Here is a 19108-nt window from a genome sequence, read left to right on the forward strand (position 1 = left end):
GGGTTCTAGTCCCGGTCGGGTCGCCGGATTCTGTCCCGTTTGCCTCTCTTCCAGGCCAGCTCTCTGCTGTGGCCCGGGAAGGCAGTGGAGGATGGCCCAAGTCCTTGGGCCCTGCACCCACATGGGAGACCAGGAGAAGCACCTGGCTCCTGCCTTCGGATAGGCGCGGTGCACCGGCCGCAGTGCGCCGGCCGCGGCGGCCATTGGAGGGTGAACCAACAGCAAAGGAAGACCTTTCTCTCTGTCTCTCTCTCTCACTGTCCACTCTGCCTGTAAAAAAAGTTGAGTAATGTCATACTCCTACACAGAATTTTCCATTTCGCTTAAAATAAAAGCCCTTACCTGGACTAAGAGAATTCCTTCTTGCCTGCTCTTCAGTTAGTTTTACTGTGGAAAGCTCTTCCTTTGCCTAATAGGCTCCTAGAACACTGGCCTTTTTTCTTTTCTTCAGCTGCCTGCCCAAAGATCTTTGCACTTGCTGTTCCCTCTGCAATATTTTGCTACCCTCTGATAGTCCCTGACGGACATCCTTTTAGAGGACAATTATGACTATTCCTTTCAAAATATCCACCTGAACATGCTTTATCATATATTCCTAATCTGATTCCTACATTCCTTTTATTAATCATCTGTTTTCTTTGCCTGTTAATATAAAAATCATTGCACCTCAGGGATCTAGCATATATTCTTTATTGCTCTCTTCCTAGGGACTAAGAGTGATACTTATCACGGAGACAGTATCCATATAGGCTGTAGCATAGAGCAACAGGAGAGAATCTTCTCTACACCAGGGCTCCTCCCTTCAGATGGAAATAAAACAGACAATGCATCCAACATTCTGGCTTGCCTAAAGGGCTCCAAAAGAAACTAGCATCTGTCTTGACTGGTTGAATGCTGACAGGATTGGCATCAGAGTTTGGAAACCACTGAAAACAGATGTTCAGTATGTTAGAGCTGCATTTCCACAGGATGACACCAAGGTAGCAAGCAAATAAGAGATTTGGGCAGTCCTAGAAATTCCAACTGGGCTGACTGGTGGAAGGTTGCCCCCTGAATGAAGACAACATACAAAGGCTGTGAGAGACGACTGTTTTGCAAGTGCTCACATACTAGCCAAAAATTACAACATATATGCAGAAGCAAGGAAAGTATGCACAATGAGGTTAACAAAATAAATTCAGAAGCTGTTGCAAATAAATGTGAAACAGAGCCCCTATAATGTTAAAGCAAGGACCCAGCCTCTTGTCTATCTCCCATAGCCCAAGATGTCCTTACCTGTCCTTTATCAAAAAGAATTCATTGACTTGAGGGAGTCATACAGCTGACCCTACAAGGTTCTCATCAGGAGTCATTTGTTTCTCCAATACATAAGAAACTTGATGGCCAGTATTATCCGGAGGAGTTTGTGTAGGGGAATTCCAGGTCCAAGCTCAATGTAGCAGTCACCTTCATGTAACCCCAGACCAACTGATGGCCATCTGGTCAACATAAATTCCCTAAAGAGCACTGCTTCACTGACCAATAAAAGAAAGATAAGGAGTACCAATGAACAACTAGGAACTTGGACATAAGCTGATCACACACCTCTCAGCCTCACTTTCAATCTATAAAAACCTTCACTGCTAATTCTTCTGGAAGCACAGGAACTAAGCAATAGCTTCCCGGCTCCTTATTCTCCACTTTGCAGTAAATATCTATTCTCTTCTACCACCCCGATGTCAAGGAATGGCTTTCTATACATAGCATGAACAAACCCAGTTTGGGGGTGGGGGATTCTATAGCAACACCTGCAACTAGTTTGGAATGCTGTTCAGCAACAAATGTAGAGCTATGAGCTGCATGACAAAAAATTTCAAGTAAGAGTTATGAAAATGCTCAAAGAATTAAAAAATGACACAAACAGCTCAAGAAAATAAAGGAAAACGATGCATCAACAAAAATAAGAATACCAACAAAGAGAAACTATAAAGAACCAAAAGTAACTTGCAGAAATGAAAAAAATAAAAAGATAACCAAACAACAATTAATTACAAAGGTCCAATTTCAGACTAGATCAGGCAAAGAAATAATCAGTAAACTTGAAAATAAGTCTTTTTAAGTCATCGAGCCAGAGATGCAAAAATAGGAAAAGTAATGAAGAAAATCAAAGAGAGACTAAATAACTCATGGGATTACCAAGCAGATAGATTAAATGCAGTATGGGGATATCAGAAAGAGAAGAGAGACTGTCTGAGGAATAATGGCCTAAAATTTCTCAAATCTGGGAAATAAATTGATATGCAGATTCTAGAAGCTCAAATAACTCCAGCCAGAATAAACTTAAAAATTACCATACCATGAATAAGATAATAAGACTATCTAGAGGAAAAGAATGTTGAAAGGATAAAAAGAAAAGTGATTTGTCACATATAAGAGAGCTTCCATAAGATCAGCAGTGACTTTAACTGCAGAAACTTTGCTGGGCAGAAGGGAGTAAGATTATACAGTTAAAGAGCTATAAGAAAGGATTAATAGATGGCAAAATTGTCTTCCAAGAATAAAGGAGTGGGGCTGGTGTTGTGGTGTAGTGGGTAAAGCCACTGCATACATCTCATATGGATGCCAGTTCCAGTCCCGGCTGCTTTACTTCTGATACAGCTCCCTGCTAATGAGCCTGGAAAAGCAGGTAGAGGTGGCTGAAGTGCTTGGGCCCCTGCACTCACGTGGGAGACCCAGATGAAGCTTTTGGCGTCTGGCTTCCGACTCGCTCAGCCCTAGCCATTGTGGCTATCTGGGGCATGAACCAGCGGATGGAAGATCTCTCTCTCTCTCTGTCTTTCACCCTCTATCTGTAACTTTACCTTTCAAATAAAATAAATATTTTCTTAAATGAAGGAGAAATTAGGATTTTCCTAGATAATTATGCTGGAGGATTTAATTAATCATTGCACTGTTCAATAAAAAGTGGGCTAGAATTGCAAAGGAATAGTCTCATACATGACTGAAGTTAGGATGTTGCTAGTTTAAAAGAGAACACTACAACTTTAAGGTGCTCTTTAATTTTAATGGTAATAAAAAAGATACAGATCTACAGAATATTCAGAAGTATATTAGATGGGAATCAAAGCACATCACCAAAAATTTCAACTGAACACAAATGAAGGCAATAAGAGATGAAAGGAGGGACACACAAGTTACAAGATACACAAAAATAATACCAATAATAAGTCCTTCCCTAAAAGAAATTATTTTAAAGGTAAACAGATTAAACTTATCCAAATCAAATGATGTTTATGCACTGAATAGATAATAAACAAGATCCAAGTATCTGCTCTTTGCTAGATATTCACTTTAGATCTAAGTACATACAAAGGCAGAAAGGAAGGGATGGAAAAAGATGTGTCTGGTAAATGGTACCCAAAAGAATAGGTGCTATAAAAATATCGGGCAAAAGACAAAGAACATTCTATGACAGTACTTCAAAAAGTTTGTGGATAATTTATGTATTTTCCATAATGACAACAGAAATCAAATCACTTACTGACAGAAGTCATTTGACCAATATGCACTGTGTCATTTCAATGTTCCACTCAAGTGTGGTCTGTGCAAGTCAACACTATAAAGGGCCCATAACAAAAGAAACACATGTGTATGCGAAAACAATTGGGACTGCATTGCTGAACATAGTGCCATTTCTGAAATCCCAACAAGTGTGCGTCTAGCAAAGGGCATAACCTGTTCAACAAAACATGGATTAGGAAATAAAGCAGTGCAACACCAGGAAAAAAAAATTGTGAAAAACAAATTTAATAAAATTGATTTTTGGTGTAAAGTTTTAAAATGCATGAAATTTTTCATACCATACATTTTCATGAACTTTGCATGGATTTCAACATTTTTGCATTAAAATAAACATTTAAGTCCATTTTCAAATACCTTTGAAGTACTGACATATAATGATAAAATGACTGATTCACCAAGAAGACACAATTATAAATATTTATACCAAACCTTATTGTTCCTAAATATACAAAGAAAGAATGTGACAGAGTTTAAGCAGAAATTGATAGCAGTACTTATTAGTAAGAAACGTCAATATACTTCTTTCAATAATGGATAAAACACTAAAAGTGAAAATCAATAAAAATGAGTAATTTGAACACCACCATAGACCAATAGGAATTAATAGAGATCAACCAAACACTCGACAAATACAGAATAAACATTCTTTTCCAGTGCATCTGGAACAAAAACCAGAATCTTAACAAATTGAGGATGATCTAAATTATGTAAAGTATTTTTTCTTATCAAAATGGATTGAAAGCACAAATCAGTAACACAAGGAAGGAAAACTGGAAAATTTACAGATATATGGAAATTAAAAACACTGTTTTGAACAATCAATGGATCAAAGGAGAAACTATGAAGGAAATAAGAAAATTCTTTGAGAAAAATGAAAATGAATAACATACCAGATTTACAGAATGTAATAAAAACACTGCTAAGAAGGACATTTATACATTAAAAATAGAAAGATCTCAAATCAGCAATCGAAATGTACATCTCAATAAACTAAAGAAAACCTATTAATAAAAAAGAGGTAAGAAATCCTACTTTAGAGAAAGAAGCAATGATTACACAAAAAGAATGAAAATAATGATTGTGCCTTCTTAATAATAATTTTTATTAGAAGGTAATATCTCCCGCAGGGAAGTATTAGGTATCATAGGGAAATGATTGAGCTTAAAGTCCATCCCAAGTTAAACCACAAATCACCTAGAACTATGAAATTTTAAGCTTAATGTGAACTTAAGAAACTTGGGAGAAAAACTGAAACTTGGAAACAGAAACAATGAAAAGGAGAATTTAGGAAACAATGAGTCAAATCACCCAGGAACCTGGGACATTTTAGGGCCCCATCTGTGTTCCCTCTTTTAGAACGTGCTAGTCCAGATTGTACATCACAGATTTTTGGTGGTAACTGAACATTTGGGAAAGTCATCCATGTGCTTCAAATCTGTGTGGTCAACTAGAAAAAAATAGCAATAACTAAGTAGAAAACAAAGACAATGAATAAAAACAAAGCCAAAATAGCCACTATTATCTTTACTATAAAGAAGGAGGCATCATAAATCACTCTACGGCTCATCAAAGATGAATTCTGACACAGTTTCAAAAATGCAAATCTGGACTTTTCACTTACACAAACTTGTGATAAAATTATATTGGGAGAATAGGACGAGAAGGAAAAGTGGATATGGATGGGTAGGAAATATAACTTCTTAATAATGATATGAAAAGCCAGGAGATAAAATCTGAGTATGCTAAATTGTGAAATAATCATTTGATCACAATTTTAAGTAAATGTAATAAGTATTAGAACTTGTGAAAAGAAAAGTGGATAACAGCTTCAGGATGTCAGGACAAGAATAGCTAGAGACAGAGAACAAGAACTGATGTTTTGAGTTGTATATCAAGTAATACTTAATTTTTAAAAATAACTGCATTTGGGCCGGCGCCGCGGCTCACTAGGCTAATCCTCCGCCTAGCGGCGCCGGCACACCGGGTTCTAGTCTCGGTTGGGGCGCCGGATGCTGTCCCGGTTGCCCCTCTTCCAGGCCAGCTCTCTGCTGTGGCCAGGGAGTGCAGTGGAGGATGGCCCAGGTGCTTGGGCCCTGCACCCCATGGGAGACCAGGAAAAGCACCTGGCTCCTGGCTCCTGCCATCGGATCAGCGCGGTGCGCCGGCTGCGGCGCGCCGGCCGCGGCGGCCATTGGAGGGTGAACCAACGGCAAAGGAAGACCTTTCTCTCTGTCTCTGTCTCTCACTGTCCACTCTGCCTGTCAAAAAAAAATAAAAAATAAAAAAAGATAAAAATAAAAAATAAAAAATAAAAATAAAAATAACTGCATTTACTTGCATAACTTATTTTAGCACCTTGAATAAACACGCACTTAATAACTCTTGAGTTTCTGATTGGTTAAGGAGTAAAGACCATAACACATAACCAATGGCAGTACACTGACTACACAGTACAGTTTTCAAATGTGACAATCTTAATGCATTATCAAAAATGGCACCTGGGAAGAATCAACTTGAGAGAAACTTGGTTTTTCCAAGTAACTTTTACAGTTATCATAAGATATAAAAAATAAAAGTTTATGACATTATCTTAGTCCAATAATGGGCTATACTTTACAAAATATCTTCTGGACTTACAGGTAATGGTTTCAGATGAGATTATCAAATTCATAACATCATTTAGATACACTGATTAAAAAGTTTAAAGAGTTATTTTGTGATGTCATCAATGGTAGTTTCATGTTATGGCAAAATTCCTTTTGTGTTTTCCTTATACAACCGTCAAAATGATGAGGGAGTTGTCACACAATACGTGAGTGCAGTGAATACAGATTCCAGGCCTGTCTAGGAATTCTGAGACTTTAGAACCCACTGATATCCCATGGCAAAGAATTTTGAATTAAAAGAGAAGGCATTTTCGATTTCACAAAGAGGAAAATGACAAAACTAGTAAATGAAGAACTAAAGCTATAGCTAAACAAAGGCAATACATTTTTACCCAGATAGATTGATAACTATTGTACTAGAGGTCGTTAGAAATTTGGTATACGGGGCCGGCGCTGTGGTGCAGTGGGTTAACGCCCTGGCCTGAAGCATCCCATATGGGCACCGGTTCTAGTCCCAGCTGCTCCTCATTCAATCCAGCTCTCCTGGCCTGGGAAGGCATTGGAAGATGTCTCAAGTCGCTGGGCCCCTACACCCACAAGGGAGACCCGGAAGAAGCTCCTGGCTTCGGACTGGCGTAGCTCCAGCCATTGCAGCCAATTGGGGAGTGAACCATCGGATGGAAGACCTCTCTCTCTCTTTCTGCCCAACCTCCTCACTCTGTGTAACTCTGACTTCAAATAAATAAATAAATCTTTAAAAAAAAAAAGAATATTGGTAGAAATAGGAAAGGTCCATGATAATTCACCAAGAAAAACAAAATTGAAAGTGACTGACAACCACTGATCTTTTAAAAGAACTTGAAACAATACAGAGAACACAGTTGCCAGAAAAAGATTCTTAAATATATCTATGGCCTGAGAATTCCATACTCACTTCTGTAAATAATAAATTATTTCAGCTTCTGGTTTATGATAATAAAAAGATAAAAATTTTTGTAATTAATACACAGTTATTCTTAAGTGTTGAAGTTTAACTGAAATGTGATCCCTGTTAAACATAAGAGTAGGAATAAGAGAGGGAAGAGATGTACAATTTGGGACATGCTCAAGCTGACTTGCCCCAAATGGTAGAGTTAAAAACATACAAGGGGACTCCAATTTAATCCCATCAAGGTGGCATGTACCAATGCCATCTCACTATTCCAAGTGATCAATTTCAGTTCACAATTGATCATAATGAAAGGACTAAGAGTCAAAGGGAGCACATAAACAAGTCTAGTACCTGCTAACACTAACCGATAGAATAAATAAAGGGGAGAGTGATCCAACATGGGAAGCGAGATACTCAGCAGACTCATAGAATGGTGATGTCCTAAACAGCACTCTGGCCTCAGAATCAGCCCTAAAGGCATTCCGATCTGGCTGAAAAGCCCATGAGAGTATTTCAGGCATGGAAAGCCAAGACACTCTGGCAAAAGATCTCTGCGAGTGAGATCCCAGTGGAAAGAACAGGTCTTCAAAGAAGGAGGTACCTTTCTCTGAAGGGAGGAGAGAACCTCCAGTTTGACTATGACCTTGTCTAAACAAGATAAGAGTCGGTGAACTCAAAAGGCTTCCATAGCCTTGGAAACTCATGACTGGTGCATAGGGAGATTACTGATGCCATAAACAGGAGTGTCAATTTGTAAAGTCAACAACAGGAGTCACTGTGTGCTTACTCCTCATGTAGGATCTCTGTCCTTAATGTGCTGTACATTGAGACTTAATGCTATAATGAGTACTCAAACAGTATATTTCGCTTTGTGTTTCTATGGGGGTGCAAACTGTTGAAATCTTTACTTAATGCATACTAAACTGATCTTCTGTAAAAAAAAAAAAAAAAGAAATTATCAATTCCCAACTTGACTCTCACTGGGATTAAACATGACAATAGGTCTGCTCTGATTTCATCATCATTTAAAAAAAAATCATCTATTATTTTTCACTTTATGTTTGTGTGGGAGCAAACTGTTGAAATCTTTACTTAATGTATGCTAAACTGATCTTCTGTATATAAAGAGAATCGAAAATGAATCCTCATGTGAATGGAAGGGGAGAGGGAGTGGGAAAGGGGAGGGATGCGGGGGAGAGACGATATGGGGGGGAAGCCATTGTAATCCATAAGCCGTACTTTGGAAATTTATATTCATTAAATAAAAGTTTACAAAAAATTTTTTGGTCATTGTTGTTTCCCCCTCCACACTCCTCCATAAATCAAAAGTAATTCAAGAGGCCAGCACTGTGGTGTAGCCACCTGCAGTGCTGGTATCCCATATGGGCAACAGTTCTATTCCCAGCTGCTCCACTTCCGATCCAGCTCTCTGCCATGGCCTGGGAAAGCAGTAGAAGATGGCCCAAGTCCTTGGGCCCCTGCACCCATGTGGGAGACTGGGAAGAAGCTCCTGGCTACTGGCTTTGTATCGGCTCAGCTCCAGCAATTGCGGCCATATCGGGAGTAAACCAGTGGATGGAGGACATCTCTCTCTCTCTCTCTCTCTCTCTCTGCCTCTGCCTCTCTGTAACTCTGCCTTTCAAATAAATAAATAAATCTTAAAAAAAAAAAAAGTAAACCAATTGCAGTCATCTCAAAGCATAGCACCAAAGCACTTGAATTATTTCACTGGTTAGGACACTCAAGTCCCTCACTGGATACCTTGGTTCCAGCTCCTATTTCTTTTATTTTTTATTTTTTTTTTTTTTGTTATTTTTTTTTTTTGACAGGCAAAGTTAGACAGAGAGAGAGAGAGACAGAGAGAAGCTCCCATTTCTAACTTCCTCCTAATGCAGACCCTGGGAGGTAAGGGTGGTGGCCAAAGTTAATTGCATTCCTGCCACTGACATAGAAGACCTGGATTGAGTTCTCCGCTCTCAACTTCTGCCTTGCCAGGCCTAGTGTTGAGGGCATTTGTGGAGTGAACCATATTTTTTTTAAAGACTTATTTATTTATTTGAAAGTCAGGGTTACACAGAGAGAGAAGGAGAGGCAAGGAAGGAAGAAGTCCTCCATCTGTTGATTGACCCCCCAACTGGCTGCAATGGCTGGAGCTGAGCAATTGAATCCAGGAGCCAGGAGCCTCCTCCCGGTCTCCCACGTGCGTGCAGGGGCACAAGGACTTGAGGGCATCTTCTACTCTTTCCCAGACCATAGCAGAGAGTGGCATGGAGGTGGAGCAGCCGGGACCCAAACCGGCGCCACCATGGGATGCCCACACTGCAGGCGGGGACCCTATCCACTACACCACAACACTGGCCCTGAACCAGATATTGAGAGTGATCTTTTCTCTCTCTCAAATAAATAGATTTTTAAAATTTTTATGAAAGTTATACAAGCTTCATGAGTTTCATATATACAGATTTAAGAACATAGTGGTACTTTCCCCCTACTGTCCCTCCTGCCTATGTTCCAGGTTTTAAAATTAAAAAAATTCTACCTATTAATACATAGTGACAGCAAAACTAATTTAGGTGTATTTATGACCAAAAAGAATCTGAAAATTAAAGTTACAGAAATAAAAAGCATGAATTATGATGAGCTTAAATAAGAAACACCATTCTGTAAGTCAATTAAAGTTTCAATTTTAACTAAAATATTAATTGAAAACTCTGTAAAATCAAGAAGGTTCCGAACAATACATACACATAAAGTTAGTCTTTAAAAGGACTAATTAATTTTAAGCACTAGTTGCAACTTCAGATCTTAACAAGTTTCCATTTGGAACGCCAAACAATATTTTATTGAAAAAAAAAAAAAACTCCCTTAGCTTAAAGAGGAAGTGAACAGAAAATAACTGTTAAAATGAGGCCTAAAGTAATAGCTAACATTAGGGGTTTGGGGTGCATTAACTCATTTAGTCCTCATAACAATGCCATGAGGTAGGTTCTATGATTATTCTCATTTTGCAGCTGAGCAAACTAAAGTGTAACCAAATTGAGTAATTTGCTCAAGGACATCCATTACCATGCGTCACCTCTTTCTCATGGACATTTTTAGGTGTTAGGAAAAGAGACAAAGGTTTCCCCTCACACTGTCTGGAGTACATCCGTAGCTCTCTTGGATTCCCCGCTCGGTCTTTCATAATGAACCCACCCTGCCTTATGAGCCTAGCGGTTCACTCACAGGTGTCTCCTGGTGTTTTGATCTGCTATTCACATGGTCTCACTATGGGTCTCATTCAGAACCGACGTGGGGAGTTATTAGGGAGCATGGCGATAGTATCTATACTCTCAAACAGTCTGACTTGGATTGGGCTGCCTGTTCTGGTTTATTCATTCTCAATAAAAGTAAAATACGAAAAATTCATTTCACATGTTCTTCAAAGTGATAAAAAGCTTTTATTTTTATGTGTAATTATTATTAAATCCACAGTATGTAGTGCTTTCATAAGGAGCACAAGCACTTTTCATATTCTAAAGCCAGATGAAGAACCGAAAATGAAGGAAGTTACGTGATTTACTTAATGTCTTAAGGTTCTTCCAACTCAGAGCCTTAACTAAGACCTAGGGCTCCAGGCCGGTGTGTAAGTGTTCTTTTTTCATATTTTTAAGAAAGAGACAGGGGCTGGTGTTTTGGAACAGCAGTTTAAGTTGGTGTCTGGTATGCCAGCATCTGGTATTAGAGTTCTGCTTCTGAGCAGAGCTCCCTGCTAATGTGCCTGGGAAAGCAGCAGATGATGGCTCAAGTACATGGGATACCCAAATGGAGTTCAAGGCTCCTGGCTTTAGCCTGGCCCAGTCCTGCCTGTTGCAGACATTTAAGGAGTGAAGGAGCAAACTGCAGATACGCTTATCTCTCTCCTTTTTTCTCTGTAACTTTGCCTTTCAAATAAAACAAATCTTAAAAAACAAAATGAGCGAGGGTGGGCATGGTGACACGGTGGGTTGTTTCTGCCAGCAATGCTAGTATCCCATGTTGGCACCAGTTTGAGTCCTGGCTGCTCCACTTCTGATCCAGCTCTCTGCTAACGCACCTGGGAAAGCAGTGAAACATGGCTAAATTCTTTGGGACCCTGCATCCACATTGGAGACCTGGATGAAGTTCCTGGATCCTGACTTCAGCTTGGCCCAGCCCTGGCCGTTGTGGCCTTTTGGGAGGTGAACCAGAGGATGGAAGCTCTCACTCTCTCTGAAATTCTGCCTTTCAAGTAAATCAATAAATTGTTTAAAGAAAAAAATCAATTATATTAAAATTTATAACTAATAAGTTATTTAAATGACTGGCAATATACACACAAAGATCTTACCTGTAAGAGCCATACATTACTTTCTGGCAGTCAACTAATAAAAATTTCTGTTCCATTTTTCCATGGAATTTAGCTCCTGTTTTTGAAAGATAATCTTGTCCTTTCACTGTCCGTACTCGAACATTCTAGTGCATAAAATATAAAGTTCATAAAAAATTATGGATAGAAAGAGGCATTTTGAGAAGAAAAATATACACTTTTATATAATATAAAACCTTAATATCAAAACCTTATAGAAAAATACATTTTTACTTGAAAAAAATTAAGTGAAAGAAAATTTAAAAACATTTATCCCAAATATGTCAATGAAAATAATTACTTAACATACATTTTAACATAATTTAAATAAAGGGTAGCATTTTACATTTATACAGAATGGTTTCATAAGTCACTTAGGATCCCACTATTAAAAAAATCCTTTTAGAGTACAGTATCCTGATGACAAGATATCTGAAATAAAAATCTATTTTTCTTCTGAAAAGTCAAACAGAACTAAAATCAATACTATGTCATTTGGTTTTAATAAGCAACATTGTTATATCACAAGATCACCTGAGTCAGTGGTTTCAAACTTATGCATGCAAAACTGGAACATTAAGAATGATGGGTAGGCAGGGGGGATTTGATTTTGTGGTTAAAATTTCAGTTGGGATGCCCATATGACACATCACAGTACCTGAGCTCCAGTTCCAGTTCTGCTTCCAATTCTAGCATCTTGTTAATGTATACCTTGGGAAGCAGCAGGTGACAGCACAAACATGTGGTCCCTGCCCACACACATGGGAGATCTGAATTGAGTTCATGGCACCCGGCTTTGGTCTGTCTCAGCCTTAGCCTCAGCCATTGCAGACATGCGGGGTGTGAACCAGAAGATGAAAGTCCTATCTGTCTGTCTACCTCTGTGTTTCCCAATAAATAAAATAAAATAAAATAAAATAAAATAAAATAAAGGCAAGCAAAGTTAACTCAAACTTAAGGAGCAGAATTACAAAACAATCATCAAAATACATTTTCTTTTTGCAGTAATCTTCCTTGACTGAGATAAAAATGGCACACAAAAAAAAAATGGAAGAAAAAAAGAATTCTTACCCTGAGACGCTGTATTTGACATCCCTGTTTTTCAGTCATATCTAAAAAATGATTAAAATTGGACTCATCAAGCAGAATGTATATAGATATCCCACGAGTCGATGCCTCCAGTATTTCTTTGAAAATATCCACATCTGTGAATATATCCATTACTAAAGCAATGACCTGTTAAAAGAATATAAAATAATTTTAAATATCTAAAGAGAGAAAGATTAAAAAATTGTTTAACTTCAGTAAAATTTGGACACCACAGAAAAAAACTAAATACATGAATACATAAATATAAATCTTTACAAAAATGTTATTACAGGCTTCTAAAATAGAAGGCAAAAATATTGTGAAAGGGGTCAGTGTTTTGGTGTAGCAGGTTAAGCCACCGCCTTTGATGCCTGCATCGTGCCAGTTCTAGTCCTGGCTGCTCCACTTCTGATCCAGCTCCTGCTAATGTGCTTGGGAAAGCAGCAGAAGATGGCTTCAGTGCTTTGGCCAGCCACATGTCAGACCAAGATGAAGTCTTAAGCGTCTGACTTCTGCCTGGTCCAGCGCTGGACACTATGGCCATTTGGGCAGTGAACCAGTGGATGGAAGAATTCTGTTTTTCCCTCTATGTCTGCAACTCTGCTTTTCAAATAAAATAAATCTTATAAAATTTTTTTAAAACAAACAAGTGTCTATATACAACTTTTTAACACTAAGTAATTTTTCAGATTAGCTTTATTTTAGGGAGAATCTGCATTTCAGTGTGATTTTCAGTAAAAAGACTATCCAAACTATGGTTTACAAGGTTGCTTCTTTGATTGACAGAAAGGACAGGGAGGAAATCAGCATGCCATTTTTTTCTCGGGAGACCTCTCCATTGGAAAGTGGGATTTCTGAAACTATTTTTAAAGAGAAAATGGTCTTGGAAAACTGGGATGGAAAAAACAAATCCAGAAATAGAAATATCTAGGAAGGACAAAAGAAGGAGAAAGGCAACAAGGGAACTTGAAGATGAGAAAATTAAATCTATGAGCCTATAAACAGCTTAGCAGACACAATCATCAAAAGAAAAAAAATGGACTGAAAAAGGTGTATGATTGAAAAGAGAAATGCAAGAGAAAATGTGCTAAGGAACAGGTCCCTAAGATGGAAAGAATCCATGCTAATTGTTGGAAACAGCTCATTAATGACTCTGTAAGGGTGAAATAATGCCAGAAGAAGAAAAAAATTGCCTAATTTACTGAATACCTACTATGTGCCAGGCATGTTTGTTGACCACTTCTTATGTATCAGACAAGAAACCAGAAACCCTGTCCTTGTTAAGCTTACATTCTCCTCCAGGAAGAATAAACATAATAAAAAAATTAAACGGTGTATAACTTACAAGATGCTAAGATTTGTGGGAAAAATAGAGGAGGATCAGGGTTCTTAAAAACTGAGAATAAAGAGTTGGGCTTCTTAGAACTGGCGTGCAAGAGTGTCCTCTGAGTGAAGACGTAAAGAAATGAAGATAACCACATCAATATCCTGGGGAAGAGTATTCTTAGTAGAGCAAACCACAGTTCTGCTGTGGCACACTGAAGAAGGTGGGAAAGACACCAACAAGCAAGGATTTTCACAAGGCCTTGGAAGCATTATAAAGCCTTCATTGTCTTCATTCCGAGTAAAACTGTAAGCTACGAGAAGGTTCTAAGTTGAAGTATTAACGTGATCCGATTATGTTTGAAAGGAATTTTTCAAGCTATTGTGAGAGGGTTCTAAGCTGAAGTATTAACATGACCCAATTATGTTTGAAAAGAATTGTTGAAGCTATTGTGTTAAGAACTATCGCAGCATTTCAAGTGGGAGGCAATGGCTAGGACCAGGATGGGAAAGTGAGAAATGGAGGGAAATGGATAGCTAGTGGATTACCTGTGAGCCAAAAGAGCTTGCAGAAGGTCTGAATGTGAGGTAAGAGAGGAAAAGGGAGAAAAGATGATGAATGTAAGATGTTTAGCCTCACCTACACGGAGGGCAGAATTGTCAACAGCTGCAGTATATTTTAGGTACAATGTTAAAAAAGAAACATTGAGTGAGTGTAAAGGGCCTAGATGTCCACTTGGAATACAGAGTAGAAAAGTCTGGGCCAGAGGTTAAATCAGGTGTCAGTGGTACAAAGATGATAATTAAATCTAAATCATCAAGTGAGAGAGGGGAAAAAGACCAAAGACCACGTGTTGCGACACTCCATAGTGGAAAGATCTAAAAGAAGACAAAGCACTAGCAAAGGAAACTGAGGAAATAAAAGTGGACAGCATCCCAAAGTCAAGTAAAGGCAGTGTATCAAGGAGGAGGGTGAGCTCAAAAGGATCAGCTCATACTGCTGGACCAAGTGCAGTTCTTCAGTGGGGTAGTAACACCACAAGCATTACTGGAAGGTGTTACGGACAGAACGGGAGGAAAGACACTGCGTATAGCAGGTATGGAGAAAACTATTTGTGTATAATTTGGCTACACCAAAGAGCAGTGGAGCAGTGACTATAGGTCAGTGTAAGTCAAGAGAAGCTGTATTTTTGTTCTGGTTTTGGATGAGAGAAATAACCACACATCTTTGTGTTAATGAAAGGCTCAAGTGAAAAGTGAAAATGATGCAAGAGAAGGTAGGAGGTAAGAAGGGGGGATTGGAGAGCAATGCCTTTGAGTCAACAAAGAGGAACAGAATGTAGTGCAAATATAAAGGAACTGTAGCACGGAGAGAAAAGCCCAATAAATGACCATCTGTAATATGAGATCGGAGGTCATGTGTAGAAGTGTAGATGCTATTAGAAGAATGGCCGTGGAAGTTCTCTTCTGAATGTTTTGATTTTCTGAGTGTGGTTGGAAGCAAAGTCTTCAATTGAGACTGAATACCTAGAAATTTGAGGAAAGCAGTATTTAACATAGTTACGTAGAAAGGCAGGAAAGGAAATAAATTAAGGAAATAAGCAAGATTGCTGTTTAGCATTTAGACATCACCAGGTTATATATTTATTTACTTATTATTGCCATGTTATAAATTTAATATTGGACCAGTTAATATGGTTGTGAATTTTTCGTCAACCTAGTTCAGCTTCAGAGGTGCAGGCATGGAGTAGGCTGACAACTGTATTTAAACATGGTTGTAGTTTTTTTTTTTTTTTTAATTTATTTTATTTATTTGAAAGACAGAGTTACAGAGAGAGGTAGAGACCCAGAGAGAGGTCTTCCATCCGTTGGTTCACTCCCCAGATGGCCGCAACAGCCTGAGCTGAGCAGATCCAAAGCCAGGAGCCAGGAGCTTCTTCCAGGTCTCCCATGTGGGTGCAGGGGCCAAGGACCTGGGCCATCTTCTACTGCTTTCCCAGGCCACAGCAGAGAGCTGGATTGGAAGTGGAGTAGCCAGGACTAGAACTGGCGCCCATATGGGATGCCGGTGCTTCAGGCCAGGGCTTCAACCTGCTGCAACACAGGACTGGCCCCTTGGTTGTAGTTCTGACACCAAAGTTTAGCATCCTGAGAGAGAGAGCAGGGGAATTGAGGGTATATGTAAGAAGGAGAGGCTGAAATGTTGGGTCACTCGGTTTTAAGCTATATAGAGGAGAGAGGCTGTCATGAATGTGAGAGGAAGTGAAATGAGGTCCTGCTGGGATTAAATGATAGATATTAGAGAACTGTTGCTAAACTTTTGAGTTTATGGGACTGGCACTGAGGGATAGCAGTAAAGCTGCTGCCTGCAGTGCTGGCATCCCAGCTACTCCACTTCCCATCCAGCTCCCTGCTGATGGCCTGGGGAAAGCAGAAGAGGATAGCCCAAGTGCTTGAACCCTTGTACCCATGGGGAGACCTGGAAAAAGCTCCTGGCTCCTGGCTTAGGCGTGGCCCAGCCCTAGCCATTGCGGCTATCTGGGGAGTGAATCGGAATATGGAAGATCTCTCTCTCTTTCTCGCTCTCTCTTTCTGCATGTCTCTCCCTCTCTCTCTAATTCTGATTTTCAAATAAAAAATGTTTAATAGATATCTTTTCTTTTATGTACACATTAATATAGTTACAGATTAAAACACCTTGGGGCCGGTACTGTGGCACAGCAGGTTAACGCTCTGGCCTGAAGCACCAGCATCCCAAATGGGCGCCGGTTCTAGTCCTGGCTGCTTCTTTTCCGATCCAGCTCTCTGCTATGGCCTGGGAAAGCAGTAGAAGATGGCGTGAGTCCTTGGGCCCCTGCACCCGCTTGGGAGACCTGGAAGAAGCTTCTGTCTCCTGGCTTTGGATTGGTGCAGCTCCAGCCGTTGTGGCCATCTGGGGAGTGAACCAGCAGATGGAAAACCTCTCTCTGTGCCTCTCCTCTCTCTGTGTAACTCTGAGTTTCAAATAAATAAATTAATTAAAAAAAAAAAACACCTTGCCCTAGAGTTAGCATTGTAAAATGGGAGGTAAAGCCAGTGTCTGTGACACCAGCATTCCGTATGGGCACTGGTTCAAGCCCTGGCTACTCCACTTCCAGTTCAGCTCCCTGCTCATGTTCCTGGGAAAGTACCAGAAGATGGCTCAAATACTTGGGCCCCTGCTCCAATATGGGAGTCTGAGATAAGGCTCCTGGCTCCTGACTCTTGGCTTTAGCTGGCCTAGCTCTGGCTATTGTGGTCACGTGGGGAGTGAACCAGCATATGGAAGTCCTGTCTCTCCTTCTCTCTTTGTATCTCTGCCTTTCAAATAAATAAAATAAATATTTAAAAAAAAACTTCCCCTGTATTTATTTTATAATATAGGAAACAAAATTGGCCATTACTGGTCATTGTTAAAGTTGGTTGACTATATGTAAGGGTAGTGTTAAAAAATTTTAAAAAAAGTTTATTTGTTAGTGAGAGATACCAGAGACAGAAAGCTAGAAACGTAAATGAAAGTGGAAGTCAGATAGGGATATATGAATTAAGTTATCTTAATGCAGGATCTGCATGTTATAGGCTAATGATACTAATGCTAATGATAGATATGATTGGGAGTCAGTGCCCTACGTACATCAAAAACAAAATCATGAGAGGAAAGAATAGCTAGGAAATGATCCTTGGAAAGGTTTCTTACATGTATACTTAAACAGCCATAAATTCAGACAAGAACAGTGTCAGAAAGATGACAGAGGGGCTGGCATTGTGGTGCAGAGGGTTAGCTGTCATCTATGATGCGGCATCCCTTATGGATGGTAGTTGAAATCCTGACTGCCCCACTTCAGATCCAGCTCCATAGTAATGAGCCTGGGAAAGCAGCAGAAGATGGTCTGCATACTTAAACTTCTCTCTCTAGCTCTCCCCCACACCCCTGTAACTCTGCCTTTCCAATAAATAAATAAATAAATAGAAATTGTACAGAAATAAAGTGGGAATAGAATGACCTCAGAAGAAGCACCTGAAAAAAACATTAGGATAATGTAATGAATACAGTGCAAATAAATTAGAAGATGGGCAAAGTCATGGATAATATATGAAATTTGTATTTAAATTTTAAACAAAATAGTCTAAACAAAATAGTTGAATATGCTCAAATGAAATCAGTTGATGACATTCTTAAAACCACCTGTGGAACAAAGGAACTCACAATAGATCACGGATCTAAACGTAAGACCTGAAACCATCAAATTACTGGAGGAAAGCAGGGGAAACACTGCAAGAGATTAATATAGGCAAAGATTTCTTGTATAAGACTCCAGAATCCCAGGCAATATTGGCAAAAACAGTCAAATGGGTTATATCAAGCTAAAAAGCTTTCTCCATAATGAAGGAAACACTCAAAAAAGTAAAGATGCAATTGACAGAATGGAAGAAAAATATTCACAAACCATATATCTGATAAAGGATTGATACCCAGGATATATAAGGGGCCCAAGAAACTCTACAGTAAAACAGACAATCCAGTTAAGAAATGTGCTAATAACATGAACAGGCATTTTTCAAAGGATGAAATACAAATAGCCAACAGTTACCTGAAAAGATGCTCAGGATCACTAGCCATTAGGGAAATACAAATGAAAATCGCAATGAGATTTCACTTCATCCCAGTCAGAATGTTTATCATCCAAAAAAAAATAAAATAAAAATAAATGCTGGCAAGGATGTGTGGAAAAGGTACCCCAATACACTGTAGGTGGGATTGTAAACTAGTACAACCGTTATGGAAGTCAGTATGGAGATTCCTCAGAAATCTGAAAATAGATCTACCATATGACCCAGCCATTCCACTCCTGGAAATTTACCCAAAGGAAATTCACCGAAACCAGATGGCCAACAACTGATGAATAAAGAAATATATGATGAAAAAATAGAATGAAAAAGAATAAAATAAAAAAGAATGAAATCCTGTCTTTTGCAACAAAATAGATGAACTGGAAATCAGTATGCTAAATGAAATAAACCAGTCCCAAAAAGAGAAATGTCATCTGTTTTCCCTCATTTGTGGTAACGAATATACAGAGTACAAAAAAATTAATACGTATGAGTGTAGGCCTTATCTAAATTCCTGAAGAACAGCGGTTTTTCTACTTACCACTTGTTGAATTCTTTATTTAGCGAAGGGTTAAATATGATTTTAATGTCAACTGGAAGTAT

General features: G+C 39.0%; 1 protein-coding gene across 3 annotated transcripts in view; it reads right to left on the reverse strand.

Annotated features, from left to right (window-relative positions):
• Nucleotides 1-19108, reverse strand: part of SACK1B (scaffolding CK1 anchoring protein B) — a 93372-nt gene that overhangs the window by 7441 nt on the left and 66823 nt on the right. For all 3 annotated transcript variants that reach the window (XM_089333106.1, XM_051854627.3, XM_089333107.1), the window contains exons 3-4: nt 12536-12700; nt 11447-11571 (exon numbers count right to left, since the gene is read on the reverse strand). In XM_089333106.1, the coding sequence (XP_089189232.1) occupies nt 11447-11571; nt 12536-12700 (290 nt within the window). The remainder of the gene's footprint in view (nt 1-11446; nt 11572-12535; nt 12701-19108) is intronic.

Source organism: Oryctolagus cuniculus, chromosome 5 (assembly GCF_051225735.1).
Source record: "Oryctolagus cuniculus isolate XC-2025 breed Fujian yellow rabbit chromosome 5, ASM5122573v1, whole genome shotgun sequence".
Lineage (NCBI taxonomy): Eukaryota > Metazoa > Chordata > Mammalia > Lagomorpha > Leporidae > Oryctolagus > Oryctolagus cuniculus.